Consider the following 24,075-nt stretch of genomic DNA (forward strand, 5'->3'; position numbering starts at 1 on the left):
TCAATCCCAAAACGAACCCATTTTAACACAGAAACAAACGTGTTATCTCTGGTGTAACAAAGATGAGTCAGATCCACGCTGACTTTTTAATGTCAGCTGCCGGCAGTGACTCATTCTTAAGTCATTTGAGAGCTTTGATCAACTTAATCCACTTACATGTCGCTGTAATGCACAGCGTGTGCGCTAATCGTGCAATCGTTTTAGCGCCTCGTGTCTTTTTTGTCTCTCAGCGACAACGCGGCACCGGCAAAGGGCGACTCCAAGAACTTCTGGGTGAACATGCCAAACCTGATCACGCATTTGAAGAAAGTGTCCGAGCAGAAGCCGCAAGCCACGTACTACAACGTCGACATGCTCAAATATCAGGTGCGAGGAGAAACCGATTCAGAACATTAATAATGATTCTGACACGAAAGAGATGTTGCACCACGAAGCCGCTCTGTGTTCATTCTCGCACACATCTTCTCCTTTTCCCGCTCGTTCTTCTTTACGACCTCCCTCGTGCTCTGAGTCACAGAGTATGACTCAATCGTCAGTGAAGTGTGAAAAGGCTATTTAAATTTACGCGAACACTGGCCAAAATCGTGACTCCCAACCGCCCAAAACGATGCATCGATATTAAGATAGTGATCTTGTACTAGCTGCATACTCACAAGTATCGAGTATACTGAAAAACCCGATCTTTATGAGTAGTTTTAGAATGATCCAGAGCGATGTCAGGACTAAGGACGTCTTGATTTAAGATAAGATAAGAGATAAGATATTCCTTTATTGTCCCACATGGGGAAATTTCATTGGTGCAACGCAGGTAGATACAGAGGTAGATACAGAAGAACAGATCACTTATAGGAAGTCTGAAAAACACTTTCAGTAGAAGATCTCCTATAAATAAAAACTCCCATAGACAAATAAATAAATACCATTGCATGTGATCCCGACAGTAATTGCACATGAATATGTGTCACGACAGCACATAGATTGCACATGAATTTCACAGTAATTGCACATACGACAGAATTGCACATCAGTATTAGGTTAGGTCAGTATTGCGCCGGGATAACGTGACGATCTCCGGGTAAGACGACAGTTCTCCGCAGTTTCATGAGTTCCTCCTTTGTGTAAACGCGGTACGGCGCCGGCCGGGGGGCGGGGCCGGAGCCGGGGGGCGGGGCCGGAGCCGGGGGCGGGGCCGGGGACTCAGAGCCAAAACACATCGCAACGACACGACGAAAACACTCAATCCAGCCGAATAAAGTCAAAACAAGTTAATTTAAAGCGATTCCAGTGCGTGTCCCGATCGTTCGTGAAGTTCCTCTTTCATATAAACGTGTATATAAACGTGTACCGACGACACGCCGTACTTTAGCGCGGCCGGAGGGCGCGGGGGGGGGGCTGGTGGGCTCGCTCGGAGCTAGCTCACGTCACAACAACACAACGAACGCAACGAAAAACGCTCAAATCCAGCCGAAAAAAGTCAAAAACAGTTGAATTAAAAAACTATTCCAGCGCGTGTCCCTATCGTACAGTAAAATAGAAAAAATATACTAACTATATTTACAAAATATAGGAGATAAAGCACAATAAGTGTGAGAAAGAAGAGAGAGCGTTTACACCGGGCTGCCAGCTGTACCAGCGCCTTATGACGTATTTCAAATGTTATTTAGCGATTATTGCGAGAATGAGCGTCGCGATTTAACGATTGGTCGCGATTATTGACATAGCGACCAAAACGACAATAAAACCCTACGTTTTCCTTCCTCCTCGGTTTGTGTGACCTGCTTTATGAAATCAAACTTTCTGACTTAATTTTGCTTCTAAAATCGTAACATTTATTACAATTGAACTAAAAAAAGACCTAATTCAAAATCAAAAATTGTCTCTGTTCTATCAATTGAATTAAAAAAAAAGATCATAATATTCTATTATATTGCGACCTAAATAATCACGATAATCGATTAAATTAATAATCTTGACATTTCTAATCACGACTAGTATTAGACCACGTAGTAATATATAGTATGTTTTTGTGTTGAACGCTCATTCTAATGCAAAAGTGCTTTTATTTGTTTGTTTCACTATCGAAACGTTGAATATTATTATTTTTTCCTTTTTTAGTCCGATCAGGTTCATTAGGTCTTCACATTTTAATACGTTTGAGATTCTTATGGTCAGGCGTGTATTTTGGCGTCGCTTCATGACACGTTCGGGCTTTCCTCACACGTCGTTACCGCGGCGCTTGTGGCTCAGACGATTCAAACAGACTGTAAACCGGGACGATGGGGCATAGCAGCTTTCTCGTACCTGGGATACAGTTTTGAAGGAATCGCACTGCAGATGGTTGTCCTCCTGCTCCAAGTGGGAAAACGGCACCGACATCAGTTTAAGTCAAGGTTCACGCAAAAATACAGCTCTGAGAATAAGAATCTGACATTTGTAGAGAGTCGCTCACCTCGACACACGAAGCACAAACGCCATTGTCTGTGTCCAGGTGTCTGTCCAAGGCCTTCAGTCCACTCCCCTGAACCTGGCGGTGAGCTGGAGATGCGACGCCACCAGCACCGACCTGAGGATAGACTACAAGTACAACGGCGAGTCCATGGCCACGCCCACGGCACTCAACAACGTGCAGTTCCTGGTGCCGGTAGACGGAGGCGTGACCAAGCTACAAGCCGTGCTGCCACCTGCTGCGTGGTATGGACCGGTGTTAAGTGATCAAAATACATTAACTAGAGGAATATAGCAACAATTATATCCGACTTTATGTATTTAGACATTTAGTGTGAGAAGTCTGATCAGCAAAAACACTTTTTAGAGGAAATGTAAACTGTCAGGAACTCACAAAGTACAACCACTTTTAAAATAACTCTTTCTTTAATCATTTTTGCCAGATTAGTTGGTCTTTTTTGGCATAAATTTCCTTGTCAAAACCTGATCCTGAGCAGTCAGAAAGAAATCAGATTACTCACACCAGACGTAACTGTTTACAAGGCATTTCCATCATCTGAGAACTCCAGAAATCAGATAATAATCAGATTTTTTTTTTTTTGCTTTGTTTATTAAATCAGGGGTTTCAAATGTTGGCGCCAGTTTGATCGTTGAAAAGACAGAATAATTAGTTTTGTGTCGTTAATTTCAATGCCAACAGTTGCAACTTTCACTCTAAAACCTATTAATACAGTTGGACATCTTGTTTTTTATTGGTACTGACATAAATGACTGAACACGTATGTGATTCTGCTCAAAGTTATTCATCTCATATTTCTTTGCTCACACTGTTGACAGAAGAGGGCGCTGGAGTAACATAATTTCAGGCTTAAAGCAATAGTAATTATAGTTATAGAATATTATCAAGACACGGTTTGAAGTGAAGAACGAGAACGAGACGGCTTTCTAAAATGTACGGAAACAACGATCCACAAAGTATGTTTATTCATGAGGGAACAAGGTAATTGCATCGTCAAAGGCGAGTCAGTTTAGCTTAATATGAGACTCGTCCGTCAACCCAGGGGTCGACCGGTGTAAATATTTAATGAGAAACTTGATACGCTTTGACTTTTTCTTCCCAACACGTCTCCGCGTCTCTTGAACGTCTCTCCTTTTCGCTTCACACAGGAACGCGGAGCAACAGCGGATCCTTTGGAAAATCCCCGATATCTCACAGAAATCTGAAAATGGAGGTAACGAGGTCCTAATATCTATTTAATTTACGAGTCATTGTCCTACATCTGTGGCTTTTGATTAGATTAAACCCCACGGTTGTGTGTGAATTCTCCGGGGACGAGGTGGGGACGATATTTGTGTAATTCATCCATTATCTGCATTGTCGATACAAAGTACAGCAGAGCCCCCTTCTGGCAGCCCAAGGGATCACACACACATTTACACGTCCAGAGTACAGATGAAGGATAATAGTCTGGATGTGACAGTAGACGTGCATTCGAGGTTAAATACAAGCGTTTATTGGAGAATTGCATACATAAAAGAAGAGTTTTAAGTATTTTTGGACAGTTGTGCTTAATTTAACAGTCACATTTTGCATCAACCAAGACATTTACAGACACGTTTTAACACAATACTACACAGAATATAATCTAGAAACGTATTAGATTACATCAGAATTATAACAATAACAGTAAATTCACTACACCAAGTCATTTAGTTATTTATGTAAATTAGGAAGGTGCATATTAATCGGTGATCAGCAGCAGCTTCAACACACCGGAGTTGACACAATAGCCACATTTCCTCCAATATCCTGAGGCAGATAAACACATTCAATTAGACTTGCAGACACCTAATTTAACATTACGCAACGTGAAACAATAAACCGATATAGACTGCTGAACACATAACATAGACATTACAAAGAAATCCGTGACTACTTACAGTGAAAAATAAAGTCAGGAGGTAAATAAGCAAAAGAAATAAATATGTGAACTGGGATAACACAGAAGTCCTCTGCATTCCAAATATTTGCTCAATTCATAGTCAATTTTATCCGCTTTTTGGTCCTCCTATGGATAGTTTGTTGTTTAAAGGTTAATACTCTTTTAGACCTGGTTTAGCCTTTATTTATACCTTAAAATACTCCCATCTTAGACCCCGGTACAGATCTGGCGGCACTTCGAAAGCCAAACGTCTTCTCGCTCGGTGTGGAACGTTTGCGGACCACCGAGTGCGATTATTCACGTGTATCCCCCTGAATGTGTTCCAGGCGTGGGCTCGTTGCTGGCGCGCTTCCAGCTGACGCAGGGCCCCAGTAAGCCGGCTCCTCTGGCCGTGCAGTTCACCAGCGAGGGCAGCACGCTCTCCGGCTGCGACATCGAGCTCGCGGGGCCCGGGTACCGCTTCTCCCTCGTCAAGAAGAGGTTTGCTGCAGGTCAGTCGGGGCTTTTTTTTTTTTTACTTTGAAACGGCATAACACAGGGATCCCACAATATATCATGAGTTATGAATCCAACACGTTTAGCGCTTGTGTAGTTTAGTCTTTGGTCGTGGCACTGTTTGAAGGGACAATAAACCTGTACAGAGACATTAGATGAGATTGTCATGTGTTACACTTATATTACATGAGTTTTTATTGGTCAAAATACCCTGGAAAACATGTATTCTTAAAAATAATCGCAATAAACAACAAAAACAAAAATAGTAGGTGTAAACCCCGTTTGGATACCACGTTATTACTTTCAAATTTTATTCTTTACTTATCCTGAGTTCTCTATGGTCCTGCCCAGCTCTTTTATTTTATTTTACTTTACTTTACTTTACTTTACTTTACTTTACTTCACTTCACTTTACTTCACTTTACTTCACTTTACTTCACTTTACTTCACTTTACTTCACTTTACTTTTTTTTTTTTTTTTTTTAAATTTAATTTTTTGTTTAATTTATTAATTTAAAGTTGTTGTTTTTTATTATTATTTACTTTAATATTTTATTTTTTTATTATTATTATTCTTTTTTTCTTTGCACTGGCCGGTTTAAAAATTTAAAAAAATTTTATGTTATTTTGCTCACATTTTTCACCATTTAAGGAGACAAAAAAAATGAGCATGTGTTCTTACTGTGACTCCAAAGAAGTCGTTTCGAGACGGACGAGACACTTTTCTGACTCTGGCGTCGTTGTGCGTTGGCAGGAAAGTACTTGGCGGACAACTGAAGCCGCGCCCCCCCCCTGAGCGCCCTCTGTCGAACACTGGACTGGGCCTGGACCCCCGAAGACGGACCCTTCTGGACCTCTGCCTGCAGTATCTTCAGACTCACCCGCACATCGACCGCGCATCATCTGTATCGCCGCGTTCGGTCACGTGGGTTCTTCCTCCCTCCTCTCCCGGAGTCCGTGCCTCCGTCGCCCTCTACTGGTCAAAGCGTGGTAGCGGGTTGTTTTTTGTTTTGTTTTTTGCGGGGGGCGTTTCACTGCAGCTGCCTGGCTCGAAGCTGGTGAGGTTTGCCTTGAAAACACTTGCAAGTCGACAATTATTCATTACCGAGCAGGATTAGCGTCACAAGACGACCAAAAGAATCACATTGATAGCCCATTTGTGTCGTTTTAATTCTCATTTCGGTGGCCTTTTTGAAGTTTAAATGCGCTGGTAGTGCACTTAATAATGTCTCAAAAGAACCAATCTTCCTCCGGTACTACATGGTCACTCGTGGGATGGTTGGAATGCATTTATTTCACGGCACGCCATGACACGTCGGTGGTGAGGCAGCTGCAATGACCACCGCTGAATACTTCTCCTTCAGAGTAAAAGACTTGTACAAAGTGTCATTGAACCACTTCTATAGGTATATTAGTATCTAAAGGGTGTTATGTGTTCCTCGTGTTGTCCGATCGCCTCCTGTTGTTCCCACGGCAGCAGTGTTAGACTCCAGAGTACATGACGGCATCTATTTTTATTTATTGACGAAGAAAACTTGTTGTATAAAACGTGATTCTGTATATGTATATGTATAGAGTTCGAATGGTATCACAACTCCCTTAAAAGGTATAAATATTTGAACTTTTTTGTTATCTGTGTAGTTGGTAACCTGTGTACAGTATAAGGTATAATTTTTGAATTGATTTCAGATATAATTTTTTAACTCAAGTGCAACAGAAGATTTGAGCTATATATGGGGCGGGCGGGTAATTTAAAGAAAAAGATGAATATCTTTCTGGATGCTGTGTTAATGCTTTGTGAAAGCAGTGTTACTGTCTAGAGTTATTAGCTGTATCATGGACAGTGTCTCTCATCCCGCTGTGACGTGGGGACCGTGCGACCACCGGAGCACGAGTCTGTTACTAAAACCAGCTCTTTATTTCATTCAAATGACAAAGCATCTGTCTGTGCGTCATGTTCTAAGTAGGTCGCCTCGTGCTTCTGAGCAACGCCTGGTTCTGTTCAGTGAGTCCTGAGAGACGAGCGAGGCTGCCATCGCACTGGCTCTGTCCTGGTTCTAGTCCCCGCTCTGTCCCGGTTCTAGTCCTCGCTCTGTCCCGGTTCTAGTCCTCACTCTGTCCTGGTTCTAGTCCCCGCTCTGTCCCGGTTCTAGTCCTCACTCTGTCCTGGTTCTAGTCCTCACTCTGTCCTGGTTCTAGTCCCCGCTCTGTCCCGGTTCTAGTCCTCACTCTGTCCTGGTTCTAGTCCCCGCTCTGTCCCGGTTCTAGTCCTCACTCTGTCCTGGTTCTAGTCCCCGCTCTGTCCTGGTTCTAGTCCTCGCTCTGTCCTGGTTCTAGTCCCCGCTCTGTCCTGGTTCTAGTCCTCGCTCTGTCCTGGTTCTAGTCCTCGCTCTGTCCCGGTTCTAGTCCCCGCTCTGTCCTGGTTCTAGTCCTCGCTCTGTCCTGGTTCTAGTCCTCGCTCTGTCCCGGTTCTAGTCCCCGCTCTGTCCTGGTTCTAGTCCTCGCTCTGTCCTGGTTCTAGTCCTCGCTCTGTCCTGGTTCTAGTCCTCGCTCTGTCCTGGTTCTAGTCCTCGCTCTGTCCCGGTTCTAGTCCTCGCTCTGTCCCGGTTCTAGTCCTCGCTCTGTCCTGGTTCTAGTCCTCGCTCTGTCCTGGTTCTAGTCCTCGCTCTGTCCTGGTTCTAGTCCTCGCTCTGTCCCGGTTCTAGTCCTCGCGTTCTAGTCCTCGCTCTGTCCTGGTTCTAGTCCTCGCTCTGTCCTGGTTCTAGTCCTCGCGTTCTAGTCCTCGCTCTGTGCTGGTTCTGTCCTGGTTCTAGTCCTCGCTGTCCTGGTTCTAGTCCTCGCTCTGTCCTGGTCTAGTCCTCGAAGGATGTGGGTCTGGAACTTCTCCTGTTCAGGTCGTTTCGGTTGAAATTGGTTGAAATTGTTGCCTTGTATTATTTCATACAGATGTGCAGTTTCTGACACAACATAAATACAAATGGCTGCGTTCACGTGACAACAATCCACATAGTTTAAAGTTGAGATGGAGAACAGGTCGGAACCTTTTCAGATTACAAATGGTTCATGGTTCTCTGTAATCGGGCACAGACCTTTAGGCAACCATGATTTTCAAATGACTTATTAGTTTCTTGGTATAAAGGTTTCTATAGAACAAACAGAAAAGAGAATGTGTGGAATGAGATGGCGTTTTATGACCAAATAATTCGTTTATTCTTCAGTTTTAAAGTAAATGTACCGTTTGCTATACTTTTCTGTGTATATATATGTTTTTTTTAATTAATTCCCTTCATTTTGTGCATGCTTTATAGTTTTAAGAGCTTTCCCGCCTTCTAGTCAACTCATCTATGCACCGAGCAGGCGTTTCCTTAGTCGACTCCAGCCCCGTCGTCTCTGTCAGTATAAAACACTTAAACTGCAGCTTGTGCCAATATTCAACCAGAAAGACGTGATTGTCGTCGCTCGAAAAGGACTTTAAAACGGTGAGATTATTGTGGCGAGTTTGTGGAACTAATCCCCAACAAACAGCGTCACATTTGGACCAGACGTTTGTAGATTTTCTGTTCCGGATCGTTCTTTCTAAACCGTAGAGTGACGTGAACGCAGCCTGTCGCATCCTCGTCTCGAACGCACTGATCTGAACAGAATCACGGCCACGTTTTCCTTCATTCAACCAGCGCTTTTCTTTTCATATTGGTCTCTGTGAGATGACTTGAGTTGAATGCAAACTGAACCAGAAGTTTCCTCTTTATTTTTTATTTGATTTCACTTTATTTGACATCCCGGGACAAGTCAGTCCGTCGTCGTTTAGCAGAATAAGCTGAGTATTTTTTAAACGCTTTAAAGAAAAAAAAGAAGAAGAGAAATGTTATATATTTGTTTATTGTGGAAACACTGTGCGAAAGATTTTGAACTTCCTGAACGCTCCCGACGGTCGACGCGAAGAACAAAAGAGAATCCGGTACTGTATTATCGTCTCCAGCGGACGCGATTGGTTTAGCGGCGTCCGCGTTAATCGGCTTAATCGGTCACAAGCGACTGGTGCAGCGTCATCTCGAGAAGCGCCCTTCAAAATAAAACTACCGCAATATCTGTGGCATGTAACTGGGACGTGGAGCGGGGGCCTGGTTGCACGGACGACGCTGCACCGGGGCCCAGTTGCACGGACGACTCTGCACCTGGGCCCAGTTGCACGGACGACACTGCACCGGGGCCCAGTTGCACGGACGCAGTTGCACGGACGACGCTGCACCGGGGCCCAGTTGCACGGACGACGCTGCACCGGGGCCCAGTTGCACGGACGACGCTGCACCGGGGCCCAGTTGCACGGACGACGCTGCACCGGGGCCGTTGCCGTTGGCTCCAGAGATGGACTGATTCTATTATTGTCGTTGGGAGTGAAGATGATCCGGTCTATGCAGAAGGGAGCGCGGTGTCTCTGTGTGCGAACCATCTGTACAGTATCAGCAACGCTACCGTGAACCTGGACACTTACGTTTTGCTTCTCTCCAAAAACAAATAAAAGGTGATACGTGTATGACTCTGGACGGCCTCCTCTGTTTGTGATGATTGTGCGTCGTTTTGGGAAGTACCGTATTTTCCGGAGTATAAGTCGCACCATCCAAAAAATGCAAAATATAAATGAAAAAAACATATATAAGTTGCACTGGAGTATGAAATGTGGTTGCGAATGTGAAAATAACAAGTATAAGTATAAATATAGCCGCAAGCGGCAATGATCGGCCCTCGCCACGCCGCCGCCACACCGCCGCCACGCCGCAAGAGGAGGGGGCGCTAACGCGCCCCAATTGTCCTTTTATTACGCCTACTGCTGAATCTGTGACGCTGTCACATCTTCTCCCCTTTGTTTTACCATCAAAAGGCTATTTTATTTTGAATTCTTGGCAAAATGTGCAGCTTTGCCGCACAGACACCGTGACTCTTTGAATGAAAATGTGGATAACTTTTGATGGTCCTGAAGATGAGTCTCACCAAATTTCAGGTTAATAGGGCTGACGCCCTGGGAGGAGTTTGTGAAAGTCTAAAGTGTAAACATGTTCTGGCGATTTCCCCATTGGAATAACATGAAAGGTTTCGGTCATCGTTACGGCAACGCCATAACAATTATGACATGGGTCTCATTGACTTTTTTGATGGGGATGCTAAAATTGAGTTGTGTGTCAAATTTCATATAATTTCGCAAAACTAAACATTTAACCTCCATATAAAATCTGTAGGGGGCGCTGTGGCGCCAAATGAATTTATTTCACTTCAAGTAGGTTTAGGGCAAAGAGTTTAACAACTGATTCTAATTTGACGCAATTCGGACTTTATCTGCGCAAACGGCAGAAATTTTAAATATGGGAGATTTCTGAAATTCTAGCTACAGTTTGCGGCTTCGCCGCACCGAGACCGTGAGAGGTATCAATGTAATTTGGATAACTTTTGATGTCCCACTCCTCAGTAGCATTTTCACCAAATTTCAGCTTTTTAGGGCCAACGCCCTGGGAGGAGTTCGTAAAAGTACGACGTTTGGAAAAACTCCGAAGTCATGTTTAGCCATTTTTGAAGCAATATGGCCGACATTTGGTTGGGCGGACGGCGTTGCCGTAATAATATTTTTTACTTCTTTTGTCACCATCTACCTCTGCGCCAAATTTCATGATTCTACGATCAGATTTTTTTTGGGTCATTTCCCATCTCTCAATGCATTTTTGGTACATTTGGGGGCGCTGACGCGCCAATTTTTTTTATTTTAGAAAAGGGAAATAGCCAGAATGTAGAGAGGCACGATTTTTAGAGGTGTGAACATTTTTGTGACTTTTCGTCAATGTTCACTGGGTGAAAAATAGGGGGGTTGGTCCCGAGAAGAAGAAGAAGAAGAAGAAGAAGAAGAAGAAGAAGAAGAAGAAGAAGAAGAAAGAATAATATTCCGATGCGAAAACAATGTTTCCCATTTTTCAAATGTCATAAACTATACATTTTCGGAAAGCGCTCGCGCTTTCCTACCTCATGGTGTGGGTCCCTGGTCACTGACGGGTACTTTCGTTAATTTTGAGTGGGCTCCGCCCACTTTGTGTTTTTGGCCCTCTATACAGTAATAATGTTCAATTTTTGCATTACATGCTTATATGCACGGAACATGCAAGAGATGGGGAACGTATCCGTGAGCTACTTAGCGCAAATGAGTGCTTTATATGGGGATGACGACCGCTTCGCGGTCGTCATCTCAATGTAAAGTGCTCGTTTAGTGCGCACTTTTGCACGGGCTTCGCCCGTTTACAACGGTAATGTTCCATTTTCCTACTACTAATTAGTATGCACGGGGCGTGCATGAGTGAAGGAGTGCGTTAGTGAGTGTTTGGAAGTGGGCGAGCGCTTCGCGCTCGATTTCGTGCGCACTACGTGCGCACTTTCGCAGCCGTGCTTCGCACGGCCTTACGAGATTAATAGGCCTCTCGCCAGCTTGTGGCGCTCGGGCCTAACAAGTAAACAAGTATAATAACAAGTATAAGTATATAAGTATAAATATAAGTATAAGTCGCACCCCGGCCAAAACTATGAAAAAAGGTGCAACTTATAGTCCGGAAAATACGGTATATTACAGTGTTTGTAATTGTATGTCACCCACGTTTAAGCAGTCAACAAAAGATATGTGCATACAAAACATTAAAATAACTTTGAATTTTTAATAACATACTCTTTAATTTGCCTTAACAAAGCATGAACAAAGATTTAATAATGAACATATAGTTTATTCAGCGTGATTCAGGCTTAATTAAGTGTTGGAGTATTAAGAATGATTCAGGCTAAATAATTACTTTATCATTATTATGCTTTATTAAGGCATTATTACATGTAAATTACCAAATTAAGTTTCAAATTCAAAGCATTTCTGACTCTTCATAAGATAATTTAGCTTATTGGTAAAAAAAAAAATTAATTGCCAATGGGATAAATAAACTTGTCAGAAACATTTTTAAACAAGTAATCTCTCAACAAATAATCTAGGTCCATTACATAAGTCTTAACTGGTCCAAACGTATGGAATTAAGACATTTTAACTCATCTTTTACCGTGTGGCCCAGGGTGGTAGTTGAGGGGTAAATGCATCAATGAGGGGGCGTTCACACTGGCACAATCACCACGGCAAAACTGGAACTAAACTGGAACTAAACCCAGAACCAAACAAAGACCAGGACTTCAACGGGACCGAATCAAGTCTACATCAGGATACAAACCGGGTCAAAACCGAGACCGAGTGTGAACGCAGCCCAAGTCTTCAATCACACAGTAAGTTAACAGTAAGTGAGTTAATGTTTTGTAGCTGCAGCTCAAGAAGTTGCTCCCGGGGCTCGTTACCTTGAACAGAATGATGTCTTGAGTCTTAATTCATTGAATAAACACTACAAACCTTTTAAACGTAAATTCCAGGAGCAAAAGTGAAGCATAACAATGGGATTTCAACGGAGAAACTTGATTTGACCACAGAATATCACAAAATATTATAAACCAAGATGGTTTTGTCAAATAAAACAACCTCAACTGCATGTTTAAATACATTTACTATTGTCTTTTACATCATTTGTTTATTTAATATAAGGAAAAATCTAGATTTTTAGGTTTTACTTGACCAATACTTGAGTCCACAATAGTGTTTTTATCTACATATATATTGCATACTTAATTACAGTAATTCAACTTTGTAAAGCTCAAATACAATATTGGATAGAAAATTGTGTTTTTTCCAGATTTTTTAATTAGAGAAGCAAACATTTGGACCCTGGTAATAACACAGCAAATAACATGATTATGTTATTTGCATTTGACCTTATGTCCGTTATAAACGTAAGGTGTATTATGGTTTATTTAATTTTGTCTCCAGTCTCCAGTTCAGATCTAAAACATTACAGTTTTTTTTCCACATTCACCTAATTAAAAAAAACATATATATAATAAATAAAAAGTAAAATATGCCCCGTTCCTGTTCTACATCATCTGAAGTCACATTGCTGTCCTCTGGTGGCCACTTTAGCTTCATGCAACATATTTTGGACGTAATCATTAAAAACAGAGAAGATATTTTGTTTTTAATGATTAATCTACTGCATGGCATTTTAATGAAACCCATGGCTCGCGCGACTGTCACCATGGAAACGTCTATTCCCAGAGAGAAAGTTTTGTTATGAACCGTGACGTCCCAGAAAACATGTTGCGGCTAAAGAAGAGCAACTGTACGGGACAACACAATTACATTTCAGATTAATGTAAAGTTCATATTTTTTGAATAGTTTAGTATAATATTTTAGTTTTGTTTTTGTCCATTATTGTTGTATCTTGGCCGAAATAAAGTAGAACAACATCTCAATTTCCGTCGTGTATTTTAATCACAACTTTATCACAGGTACATGCGGAGCATCACTTGCTCTCGAACTGGTAAAAACATCCAACCAAAAGGCAAGTGCGCCCTCTATTGGGGAGCACTAATAATGACACTCTATTGCACACAATAACACATTCACATTAAGAGGAGCAGAATATAGCACATACAATTCTCTAGTGCAATATACCACATCTCCCCCACCTTTAAGCGAACAACACGTAACTGTAATTTCCAATAATTAAAGGTCACAACGTAACACTGCAAACACACATTTGTAAACAACTCAACATTTTTACTTTCTTTTACTTTAGCGAACAAAATCTTTAAGATGAACAGGTGTACGTTTTTCGCTAGTCGAGCATCTCACTTCTGACTCAACCTGACTGTCTGGAGCAAGAGGTAATTCTGCAACACTCTCTTGATTAGAAGTAGTCAGTTCTAACATGGATTTGTTTTGTGTCTGCCCTGACTCGAGAGTAGTTTGGGTAACACTTGGAAACAACGGCAAGGTAGGCTCTTTTTCAACAGTTAGCTCCGGATCGGACAATCTAGATCTAACCTGATCTACATGCCTTTTCATCACTTGACCACTTCCAACACTGACGGTATAAGAAAGGGGTCCCGAACAGTCTTGTACCACACCAGGAATCCATTTTGGTCCATAGGAATAATTCCTGATGAGAACGTCATCTCCAGATGAATAGCATCTCGATTTGCTGTGGCTGTCGTGAGTTTCTTTTTGTTTCAGTTGTTTTTGTTGAACTTTTGTTTTCATGTCCGGCATAACCAAATCCAGGGCGGATCTCAGTCTGCGTGACATCATCAACTCTGCAGGTGACAAACCTGTCGTGGCGTGAGGTGTAATTCTGTAACCAAACAAGAATCTCGAAAGCCTGGTTTGTATTGTTCCTTCATTCATCTTTTTCATCCCCACTTTGAAGGTTTGAACCGCTCTCTCAGCGAGCCCATTTGAGGACGGGTGAAAGGGAGCAGACCTCACGTGACGTATGCCATTTTGGTTCATGAATGTCTCAAACTCCGCACTTGTGAAGCAGGTCCCGTTGTCGGACACAAGCATTTTTGGTAGACCAAAAACACTAAAACTTTGTCTAAGTTTCTCAATTGTCACTTGTGAAGCACTAGTCTTTGTTGGATAAATGTCCAACCACTTGGAATGAGCATCCACAATCACAAGAAACATTTCTCCAAGGAAAGGTCCCGCGTAGTCCACATGAATCCTTGACCATGGCGACTCAGGCTATTCCCACGGGTGCAATGGTGCTTGAGCTGGTGCTTTTTGGTGAGATTGACACTCATGACATGCCTGAACAGTTTTTTCTACATCCTGGTCCATTCCTGGCCACCACATCTGGGTGGCAGTAGCTCAGTGGTAGAGTGCTCGTCTTCTAATCCAAAGGTCGGCGGTTCGACTCCCCGCTCAGTCAGAGCGGTGCGATCGCAGCTGCCTCATGTGAATACTGCTGTTGTGTCCTTGGGCAAGACACTTAACCCAACTTGCACCCCAGTGTCTGCGTATATCTGGGGTGTGAATGGGTGACTGGTTCCTTGATGTAAAGCGCTTTGAGTACCTTGACGGTAGAAAAGCGCTATATAAATGTGACCATTTACCACATGTATGATCTTGCCAGACCTTTCATTTTTGTCATTCCGCTGTGAGTTTGATGTAGAAGTTTGAGCATATACTCTCTCCCTTTTGTTGGAATAACAACTCGAGCTCCCCAGAGAACACAGCCGTCTTTTACGCTGAGCTCCATTCTTCTCTGGTGGAAAGGTTTAAGACTCGGTTCTGTTTCAGCAGGCCAAACCTTTAGGATGTATCCATGGACGTGAGCTAGTATTTCGTCTTTGGAAGTCCACTTTTTTATTTGGTTTGCATCGACCAATGTCTCATCTAACAAGTCCATCATCAGAACTTGCTCAGTCCTCTCCTCTTCCTTTAGTTTGACCGGAACTGGCAATCTGCTCAGGGCGTCGGCATTAGCATGGTTTTTTCCTGGTTTGTACACAATATTATACATGTACGCACTGAGTTTAACTGCCCACCTTTGAACTCTTGGAGATCCCATTTGGGGAATCGGCTTCTTTTCACTGAACAGATAAATCAGCGGCTTGTGATCGGTATAAATGGTGAAGTTCCGTCCATATATGTGTTTATGAAATTTTTCCACACCAGATATCACGGCCAGTCCTTCTTTGTCCAGTTGTGAGTATCTTGTCTCGGCAGGTTGCAAAGTGCGCGAGACAAATCCAATCGGTCTCTCACTTCCATCTTCCATGACGTGTGATAGCACTGCTCCTACTCCATACGGTGAAGCATCACACGACAGTATCAGCTCTCGATCAGCTGAGTAGTGTACCAGAACATCCGACGTGTTCAGCAAGTCTTTAGAGTTTCGAAAAGCTTGTTCCTGTTCTTTGTTCCATTTCCAACGAACATTATGTCTCAACAGTTCGTGTAACGGAGCCAATCTTGTTGCTAAGTTGGGAAGGAACTTGTTGTAGTAATTTAACAGTCCCAGGAACGATTTCAGCTCTGTGACATTTGTAGGAGCTGGAGCATCTTGGCTTGCTTTGACTTTTTTACACACTGGATGTAATCCTTGTGAATCCACTCTGTATCCCAAATACTCCACTTCATCCTGAAGAAAGGTGCACTTATTTCTTCTGAGGCGCAATCCAGCTTCTTTTAGCTTTGTCAGCACAATATCCAGATTCTTTAAGTGATCAGCCTTGTCCACCCCACTGACCAAAATATCATCCAGATAAACCACGACCAGAGGAATCCCACTTAAGAGACTCTCCATGGTCCTTTGGAATATGGCTGGAGCTGACGCCACACCAAACGGTAGTCTGTTATAAGTGAACAGTCCTCTGTGTGTGTTCACCGTGAGGTATTTCTTTGCCTCATCATCCATCAATATCTGTTGATAAGCATGACTCATATCTAGTTTGGTGAATTGTGTGCCTTTAGCTAGTGCATTGAACAAATCATCCACTCTGGGTATTGGATACTGCTCCAATGAGGAAACAGTGTTTACAGTTAGTTTGTAGTCTCCACATAACCTAACGGTTCCCACTGGTTTCAGGATGGGTACAACAGGCGCGGCCCATTCAGCATATTTCACAGGCGTGATAATTTCCTCTCTTAACAATCTGTCAATTTCCTCATCCACTTTTGCTCTCATTGCATAAGGAATCGATCTTGGACGAAAGAAACGCGGAACAGCATTTTCTTTCACATGAATTGTGGCTTTAGTGCCCTTTAAAGTGCCAAGTTCCTCTTTGAACACTTCTTCGTTCTTACACAGTATTTCTTGTAGCGTTATCTGTTTCTCCAAGTGTAAGTGCTGTACCTGACGAGCCTTATTTTTCGCTTTCACCTCTTTCCAGTCCAACTGAATTTCCTCAAGCCAGCCTCTGCCCAGCAGTGTGGGGCCATCTCCTTTAACAACAACCAACAGCAGTTTAGCTCTTTGCTGATTATATTTGACTTTCACATAAGCAGCTCCCACCACTGTCACTGTTGCTATCCTCTTGTTGCTCTTGAACATTATGTGAGTGGTAGCTTGAATTTCTCTGATCCTTTTTTCTAGCATTAAATTTAGCATGTCCCTTCCGTTGTTTACTTTTTGTTCGACAAGCTCTTGCAATATGTCCCACTTTTCCACATGCATGACATTTTTCTTGTTTGAACTTACATTCACCTGGGTTGTGTTGTCCTTTGCAAAAGATAGCATTCCTGCGTTGTGCTCTTGAACGCTCCACTGCTGTACGAACCCTTGTTTAGTTTGAAGCACCTTGTCACTGCGTTTGGATTCTGGAGGTCCAATGCGTTTTTATTTGCTGTTTCCGAAGCAACTGCCATAGAATACGCTTTTTCACAAGTTAAGTCCGTTTCTGCCAGGAGTCGTCGTTGAATGCGATCATCATTGGCTGCGCTCAGAAAGGCATCTACGACGATACCTCGTGCACTTGGATGCCAACTGCCATAAAAAACAACAACGACAACAGTTTGGATATTACGGCAACATAGAGGAACGCCTCGGTCCGTATGACGGGGAAGAAGAAGAGGAAGCGTGACCTGGTCGGTGACGATATGAACAGCGGGGAGGACTCCCCTGGAGCCACTGATCCTGTGCAGCGTAGGGCGTCTTCTTGCTCGTCTATGGAGGGCTCTCTCAGTGAGGAGCAGGGCGAGGGGGTTGCAGATGTCGGGGATGTGAGTTCAGAGTGTAAGGTGTTCATAAAGCTCGCGCAGGATAATGCGCCCTTTAAGGGGTGGGATCCGATGGCGTTGACAAGGAGCCTGACTGTAGCTGTGGGAGTGGTCAAGCATGCGAGTGTCCTTAGGGATGGCTCGCTGCTGGTCGTGTGCAAGGACGTGGCTCAGCAAAGGAAGGCGATTGAAGCTAAGTCTCTGGGGGGGAAGGACATTCTTGTGTCTGATGCTGTAAGAGGCACGGTTAGGGGAGTTATAGTAGGCGTCCCTACGACGACATCTGTGGATGACATAAAGGAGAATTTGACTGGAGCTAAGGTGGTGGATGCTAGGCGGTTGAAGATGACCCGGGATGGGGTAAGGTGTGACAGCCTGTCGATAATGATTAGATTTGAAGGTGGGATCCTGCCTCGTGTGGTGTGCGTTGGGTACATGCGCTATGGCGTACGCCCATATGTTCTGCCGCCCCTGCGTTGCTTCAAGTGCCAGCGCTTTGGGCATATTGCAGCGGTCTGTAGAGGGAAGCAGAAGTGTGGTAAATGTGCAGGAGACCACGAGTATGGGAAGTGTGACGACGGAGCAAAACTCAAGTGCTGTAACTGTGGGGGAGAGCATAGCTCTGCCTACGGGGGATGCGTGTTCAGCAAGAGGGCTGCTGAGGTGCAAAAAGTTAGGGCCTCTCAAGGCATATCCTACGCGGATGCGGTCAAGAAGGTGTCTGGTAGTCAGGTGACGGTGGATGCAGTGGGGGCTGCCAGTGCTGCTGGTGTCCTAGGCGACAGGGGAGGGGGCAGCGTTGCCCGCGGCCAGGGGGAGGTCCTCACTGGGATGCCTGTGAGTGTGCCTTCCACGGGCAGAGGCCCTGTGGGTGCGGAGGATGTACTGGTTGTGAAGAGGAAAGATTTCTTCCTCTTTATAGTGGAAGTGATTAACTGTACTGGGCAAACCAAGAAGAGATCCGAAAAGACTAAGATCATCGCTAAGGCTGCAGGGAAGTACTTTGGAGCTGGGGGCCCCGAGTGGACGGAGATAGAGGATGCGCTGCGGGAGGGCGCCCTGCCCCATTCTGGCAGTGGGAGTGGGGGGGCTCCCGATGCGCCGTCAGGTTCCGGGGGCTCATAATGGCGGTGGTTGTCTTGCAATGGAATGCGCGTAGTCTTCGTGCTAATGGCCAGGAATTTAAGCATTTTGTCTCTACCTTGTTGAACAAGCCTCACGTTATGTGCGTGCAGGAGACTTGGTTACGACCTAGGTGGGGTTTTGGGATACAAGGGTATGTGTGTGTTAGGAATGATAGGGAGCAGGGTAGAGGCGGAGGTGTGGCTGTGTTTGTCCGAGATGACCTAAATTACGTTGTTGTCAGTGTGAGTAAAGCGCCGGAGGCCCTGGCGGTGAGGGTCTGGCTGGGTGGTGAAGCTGTTACTGTGGTTAACCTTTATAATCCGTGTGGTGAGTTAACGTTAGAGTCCTTGCATAGTATCGGTAAGGATGTTCGGGGAAAGGCCGTGTGGTGTGGGGATTTTAATGCGCATAGCGCTTTGTGGGGCGGTAGTGGTACCGATAGGCATGGGCAGGTGGTAGAGGGTTTTATCAATCAAAGGGAGTTGGTTTGTCTGAATGATGGGGGTGGGACCCGCTATGATATGGGGACCGGTGCGGAAAGTGCAATAGATCTTACACTTGTGTCCAAGGAGTTAGCTGGTGTTTGTAGTTGGGAGGTTCTTGGTAATCTTTCTTTTGGTAGCGATCACTATCTAGTCCGCACCGTGATTGGCTTTGGGAGCTGTGTGGTCAGGGGGACGAGGATCCAGAGGTGGCAGTTGGCAAGGGCGAACTGGGGGGCTTTCCTGAGGAAAGCTGATGATGGTTCTAGGGTTCTGCAGGAAGGAGGATTGACTCAGGTGGATGATCTCAATAGTGCAATTGTCTCGCTCATCACGCAGTCAGCGGTAGGCACGATTCCTAAGAGTGGTGGTAGTGGACATAGGAAGCGGGTGCCGTGGTGGACTGAAGCATGTGGTCATGCTGTTAGGGCGAGAAATGCGGCGTTTCGCCGGCTAAGGGTTGCCCACACTGAGGGTGCCCTCATTGACTACAAGAGGGCCCGCGCTGTTGTGCGGAAAACTGTGAGAACGGCCAAGAGTGCCTATTGGAGGCGGTATTGTTCCAAAATTGGGAGAGAAACGCGTCTCGGGGATGTTTGGGGGATGATTAAGCGGATGCATGGGGTTGAGCGCCGTCATGGGACCCCGGTCCTAGTACTGAATGGTGTTGAAGCAGTCAGCGACGTTGACAAAGCTGAACTGTTGGCCAGCACCTTTGTGTCGGTGCACAGCTCTGACAATCTCTCACCTGCGGAAAGGCACTACAGGGAGAGTACTTTGGCCCAGAATTCTGAGCTGATTGGGCACCAGCCTTCGACTCAAGATGACCTTGACCTTCCGTTTAGTTTGTTTGAGCTAAGGAGAGCACTTTCTAAGGCGAAACAGACAGCCCCGGGTAGAGATGAGGTGTGCTATGACATGCTCTCTCATTTGACTGATGACACGCTTGGGCTAGTCCTGGGTCTTTTCAACCGTGTTTGGGATTCAGGTTGTGTTCCATCTGCGTGGAAACAGTCTACGGTGGTGCCGGTTCTGAAGCCGGGTAGGCCAGCATCTGACCCTTCAAGTTATAGGCCGATTGCCTTGACGTCGCAGCTCGGGAAAACGATGGAGCGCATGGTTACCGAGCGGTTGGATTACTTCTTGGAGAGTCGGGGTTTGCTTCCTGCGCACCAGAGTGGTTTCCGTAGGGGCAGGAACACCATGGATTCCGTGTTGTGTTTGGAATCTGATATCCAGCTGGCGGATATCAGCTGCGGTGCTCTTTGATGTGGAGAAGGCATACGATATGGTTTGGAAGGATGGGCTCCTCATTAAGCTGCGGAAGTGTGGTGTGAAGGGTAAACTGTTTAACTGGGTCCGGAGCTTTCTGTCTGGCCGGCGTATCCAAACCAGAGTGGGCGCTGCTTACTCTGGGGTCTATGGGGTGGAGAATGGGATCCCGCAGGGGAGTGTGTGTAGCCCTATCTTGTTCAATGTTATGATTAAGGACATCTTTGACGACGTGGATGGGTCTGTTGGGAGGAGCCTTTATGCTGACGATGGCGCTCTATGGGTGAGAGGGAGGAATCTCCGGTTTTACGAGGCGAAACTGCAAAGGGCAATACAGCAGGTGGAGCAGTGGACCCTGAAGTGGGGGTTTAAACTGTCCGTACGGAAGTCTCAAGTGATCTGTTTCTTCAATGGGCATAGGGACGTCTCCCTTCGACTGCATGGGCAGGTGCTCGAACAGGTCAGGGAGGTGAGGTTCTTGGGGGTCACCTTTGACGAGAGGCTTAGTTGGCGTCGGCACATTGATGAGGTCAGTGGTAAATGCAAAAGGGTGAATAACTTGCTTCGTTGTCTATCCGGCCAGGACTGGGGGGCCAGCAGAAGGTCGCTCCTGGGTATTTATCGGGCCGTCATGAGGGCGGCTATTGATTATGGCTGTATAGCCTACATGTCTGCGGCTGAGACTAACTTAAAGAAGCTTGATGTGGAGCAAGCCCAGGCCTTGCGCATCTGCTGTAGGGCTTTTAGGACCTCCCCTGTCTCGGCGCTGCAGGTTGAGTTGGGGGAATTGCCGTTACGGCTCCGGAGGCTAGAACTTCTGTTGGCTTACTGGGTGAATGTGCAAGGTCATACGAGCTCTCACCCGGTGAGGGACTTTCTCAGGGTTGATGGGGGGCAGAGTGAGGCTGGCGGTATGGTTTTCAGCCAGGTAGGAAATGCGAAGGCGCGGCTTGCGGGGGTTGGTGATCTGCGTGTGAGCCCGTCGGTGGCTTTGTCTGCTATAGCTCCGTGGAAGTTTGTCCCGGCTCCTGTTGATGTTAGCTTGCATGGCAAGCTTAGAGGAGTCGCTGGGAGGGCACCGCAGTTTGCCGTTCAAGCGATCATCGATAAGCACTCAGGTGATGTGTTTATTTATACCGACGGGTCTAGGGATCCTGAGAGTGGGCGTACTGGCGCCGCTTATTTTGTGCCTGACCTGGGGCTAGCGGTCAAGAAGAGGTTGACAGACCGCCTTTCTGTTTTCACGTCGGAACTCATAGCGATACGGTTGGCGTTGGAATGGGCGGAATCTGCTTTGCAGTGTTGCGGCATTGTGGTGGCCTCTGACAGCCTTTCTGCATTGCAAAGCATTAAATCTGGGAAATCGGATTGCAGACAGGATGTGTTGAATGGCATCTTCTGTCTGATGCTCTCCCTGTCCAGGAAGGATGTGAGGGTTTCCTTCATTTGGGTCCCTGCGCATGTGGGGGTGGATGGTAACGAAATGGCTGATGCACTGGCTAAACGTTCCCTTCGGCGGCCATCAATTGATGTGGCGGTTGAGTTGGGCAAGTCTGAAATCAAGCCCGTTATCAAGAGTCATGTGGTCGGCCTTTGGCAGGAATTTTGGAGCCACTGTGTTACTGGACGGCATCTCTATCACATACAGGGTAGTGTGGGTCCTTGCGGGTCTATGGGCAGGAACGCGTGGGAGGAAAGGGCCTTCGCCCGCATGAGGATTGGCCATACTGGACTCAATTGGTCACTGAGTAGGATAGGCAAACATCCGACCGGTCTGTGTGGTCACTGTCAGGTGCCAGAGACTGTCGAGCATGTGCTGATTTGCTGTGAGGCTTATGATAGGGAAAGGGCCGGGTTGGCCTTGTGGTTTCGGAATAATGGGCGGGAGTTCAATCTGCGGAACGTTCTGGCGATCCAGTCACAGGGTTTGTGTCAGGCTGTGGTTGCTTACTTATGTAGCACAGGGCTGGGTAAACGTTTATAGAGGTGGGGGGTGTTGGAGACTGAGCCGAGGATGAGGAGCAAGAGGATGTCCTAACGCGCTTGGACTTCGTGGGCCTGGAAGCGCCAAGGTGATGGAAGAGGGACTTCTAACCGAACGTCGAGGAGGGCGAGGAAGGTGGGGAGGAGTCTCCCTGGAATAAAGCCGGTTGGTCTCTGACACAACAACTATTCTAGTCACAAAAACACATCATGACCTCATGGGCTTTGTACGCCAAAGCAATGGGAGGAGTACTTTTACGGACTACGACAGAGTCTGAGGACTACGAAACGTCTGAGGAATAAAGTCTGGCGGTAATGCAACACTCGGATGCCAACCGCCATAAAACAACAACAACAACAACAACAACAACATCATTGATTCCACACACGATCCTGTCTCTCAACTTTTGCTGTAATGTGTCGCCGTAATTACAGTCCTGTGCCAGCCTCCGCAGCTCGGCCACGTAATCCAACACTGACTCGTTTGGCTTACGACTGCGGGAATCAAACTTGTACCTTTGGACGATTTCACTTGGTTTCGGGTCGAAATGGTTCTTCATCAACAACACCAGTTGCTGATAAGTTTTATCTTTTGGTTTCTCCGGACTGAGGAGATTCCGCATTAAACTGTACGTAGATGCGCTGACCACACTGAGGAGAATTGCTCTCTGCTTGTCTCCGTTATCAATTTCGTTGGCCTCAAAAAACTGCTCCATTATTTCACAGTATTCTTCCCAGCTTTGATTTTTAGCATCAAACGCTGCTAGAGTGCCAATGGTCGCCATCTTCCAGCTTTTTTTTCTTTCGCGTTTCTCTCTCCCCCTTCTTTTTTTTTCACCAAAAAACAAAATCTTTACCCGTTCAAAGTTCTTTATCCTCGTCGCCAAAAAGATGTTGTATCTTGGCCGAAATAAAGTAGAACAACATCTCAATTTCAAGGCAAGTGCGCCCTCTATTGGGGAGCACTAATAATGACACTCTATTGCACACAATAACACATTCACATTAAGAGGAGCAGAATATAGCACATACAATTCTCTAGTGTAATATACCACAATTATTTATTCGTGGGTTTCAGTTTCTGTTTATCTAATGTTATATGCAACATTTTGAGGACTTTTACCATTCAAAAGAAATAACCTTAATATATTCTATTAATTTGTTAATCACTATGACAACGGTCCTAGATTCTTATCATTCTGAAACCCATATAGACTATTATTAACCCAGTCAATGGGATGGGTTGTAGTTCATTTGCCGGTTCCATTGCATAAGTTATCCCTAAGTGAGCTACACCAGAGCTTATTTAGAAGACATAATAGTGTCTAACGTTACACCAGTCGTGTAGCTTACGGGGAGAAAATAGTGCCAAATTTAGCACAAGTTACAACTTTCTAATGTTCTTCTGGACAATAATGCTCCAAAAACATCACCAATTTGACAAGAAATGTTTGGATTGTTCCACCACAAATCCTACAGTAACAAGTGAACTTTGAGAACTAGAGGTTTAAGTTAGATAGGTTTTTTATTACTTGTTGTCAAATCAACGTTTCTATTTTATTTTGCTACTTCATCAAAATGAACGGAACATAACATTTACAAAAGTACCAGTGCGTGCAGCTTTTCTAATCACATCTTTTGGACCACTCACTGAAGTAGGAGCTTGTTCAGTGTTTTATTAATGATCTCAAACGAATACACAGATGTGGTAAA

The 24,075-nt window shown here is 45.1% G+C and overlaps 2 protein-coding genes across 2 annotated transcripts in view; one reads left to right on the forward strand and one right to left on the reverse strand.

Moving 5' to 3' along the window:
• Positions 1-5,752, forward strand: part of sgip1a (SH3GL interacting endocytic adaptor 1a) — a 76,938-nt gene extending 71,186 nt beyond the window's left edge. The window contains exons 18-22 of the mRNA XM_072439214.1: positions 231-366; positions 2,489-2,691; positions 3,613-3,677; positions 4,715-4,879; positions 5,638-5,752. Coding sequence (XP_072295315.1) covers positions 231-366; positions 2,489-2,691; positions 3,613-3,677; positions 4,715-4,879; positions 5,638-5,660 — 592 coding nt within the window. The 3' untranslated portion in view covers positions 5,661-5,752. The remainder of the gene's footprint in view (positions 1-230; positions 367-2,488; positions 2,692-3,612; positions 3,678-4,714; positions 4,880-5,637) is intronic.
• Positions 5,753-16,984: 11,232 nt separating this feature from the next.
• Positions 16,985-23,206, reverse strand: LOC140353480 (uncharacterized). Its single transcript, XM_072438056.1, has 2 exons — positions 22,741-23,206; positions 16,985-17,216 (listed from the first exon to the last, which is right to left on the reverse strand). The coding sequence occupies exons 1-2, from the start codon at positions 23,145-23,147 to the stop codon at positions 16,985-16,987; spliced, it is 639 nt and encodes a 212-aa protein (XP_072294157.1). The 5' UTR covers positions 23,148-23,206.
• Between the last annotated feature and the right edge of the window lie 869 nt (positions 23,207-24,075).

This window comes from Eucyclogobius newberryi, unplaced genomic scaffold (genome assembly GCF_026437365.1).
Source record: "Eucyclogobius newberryi isolate DKJ021-1_F unplaced genomic scaffold, fEucNew1.0.hap1 SCAF_9, whole genome shotgun sequence".
NCBI classification, from domain to species: domain Eukaryota; kingdom Metazoa; phylum Chordata; class Actinopteri; order Gobiiformes; family Gobiidae; genus Eucyclogobius; species Eucyclogobius newberryi.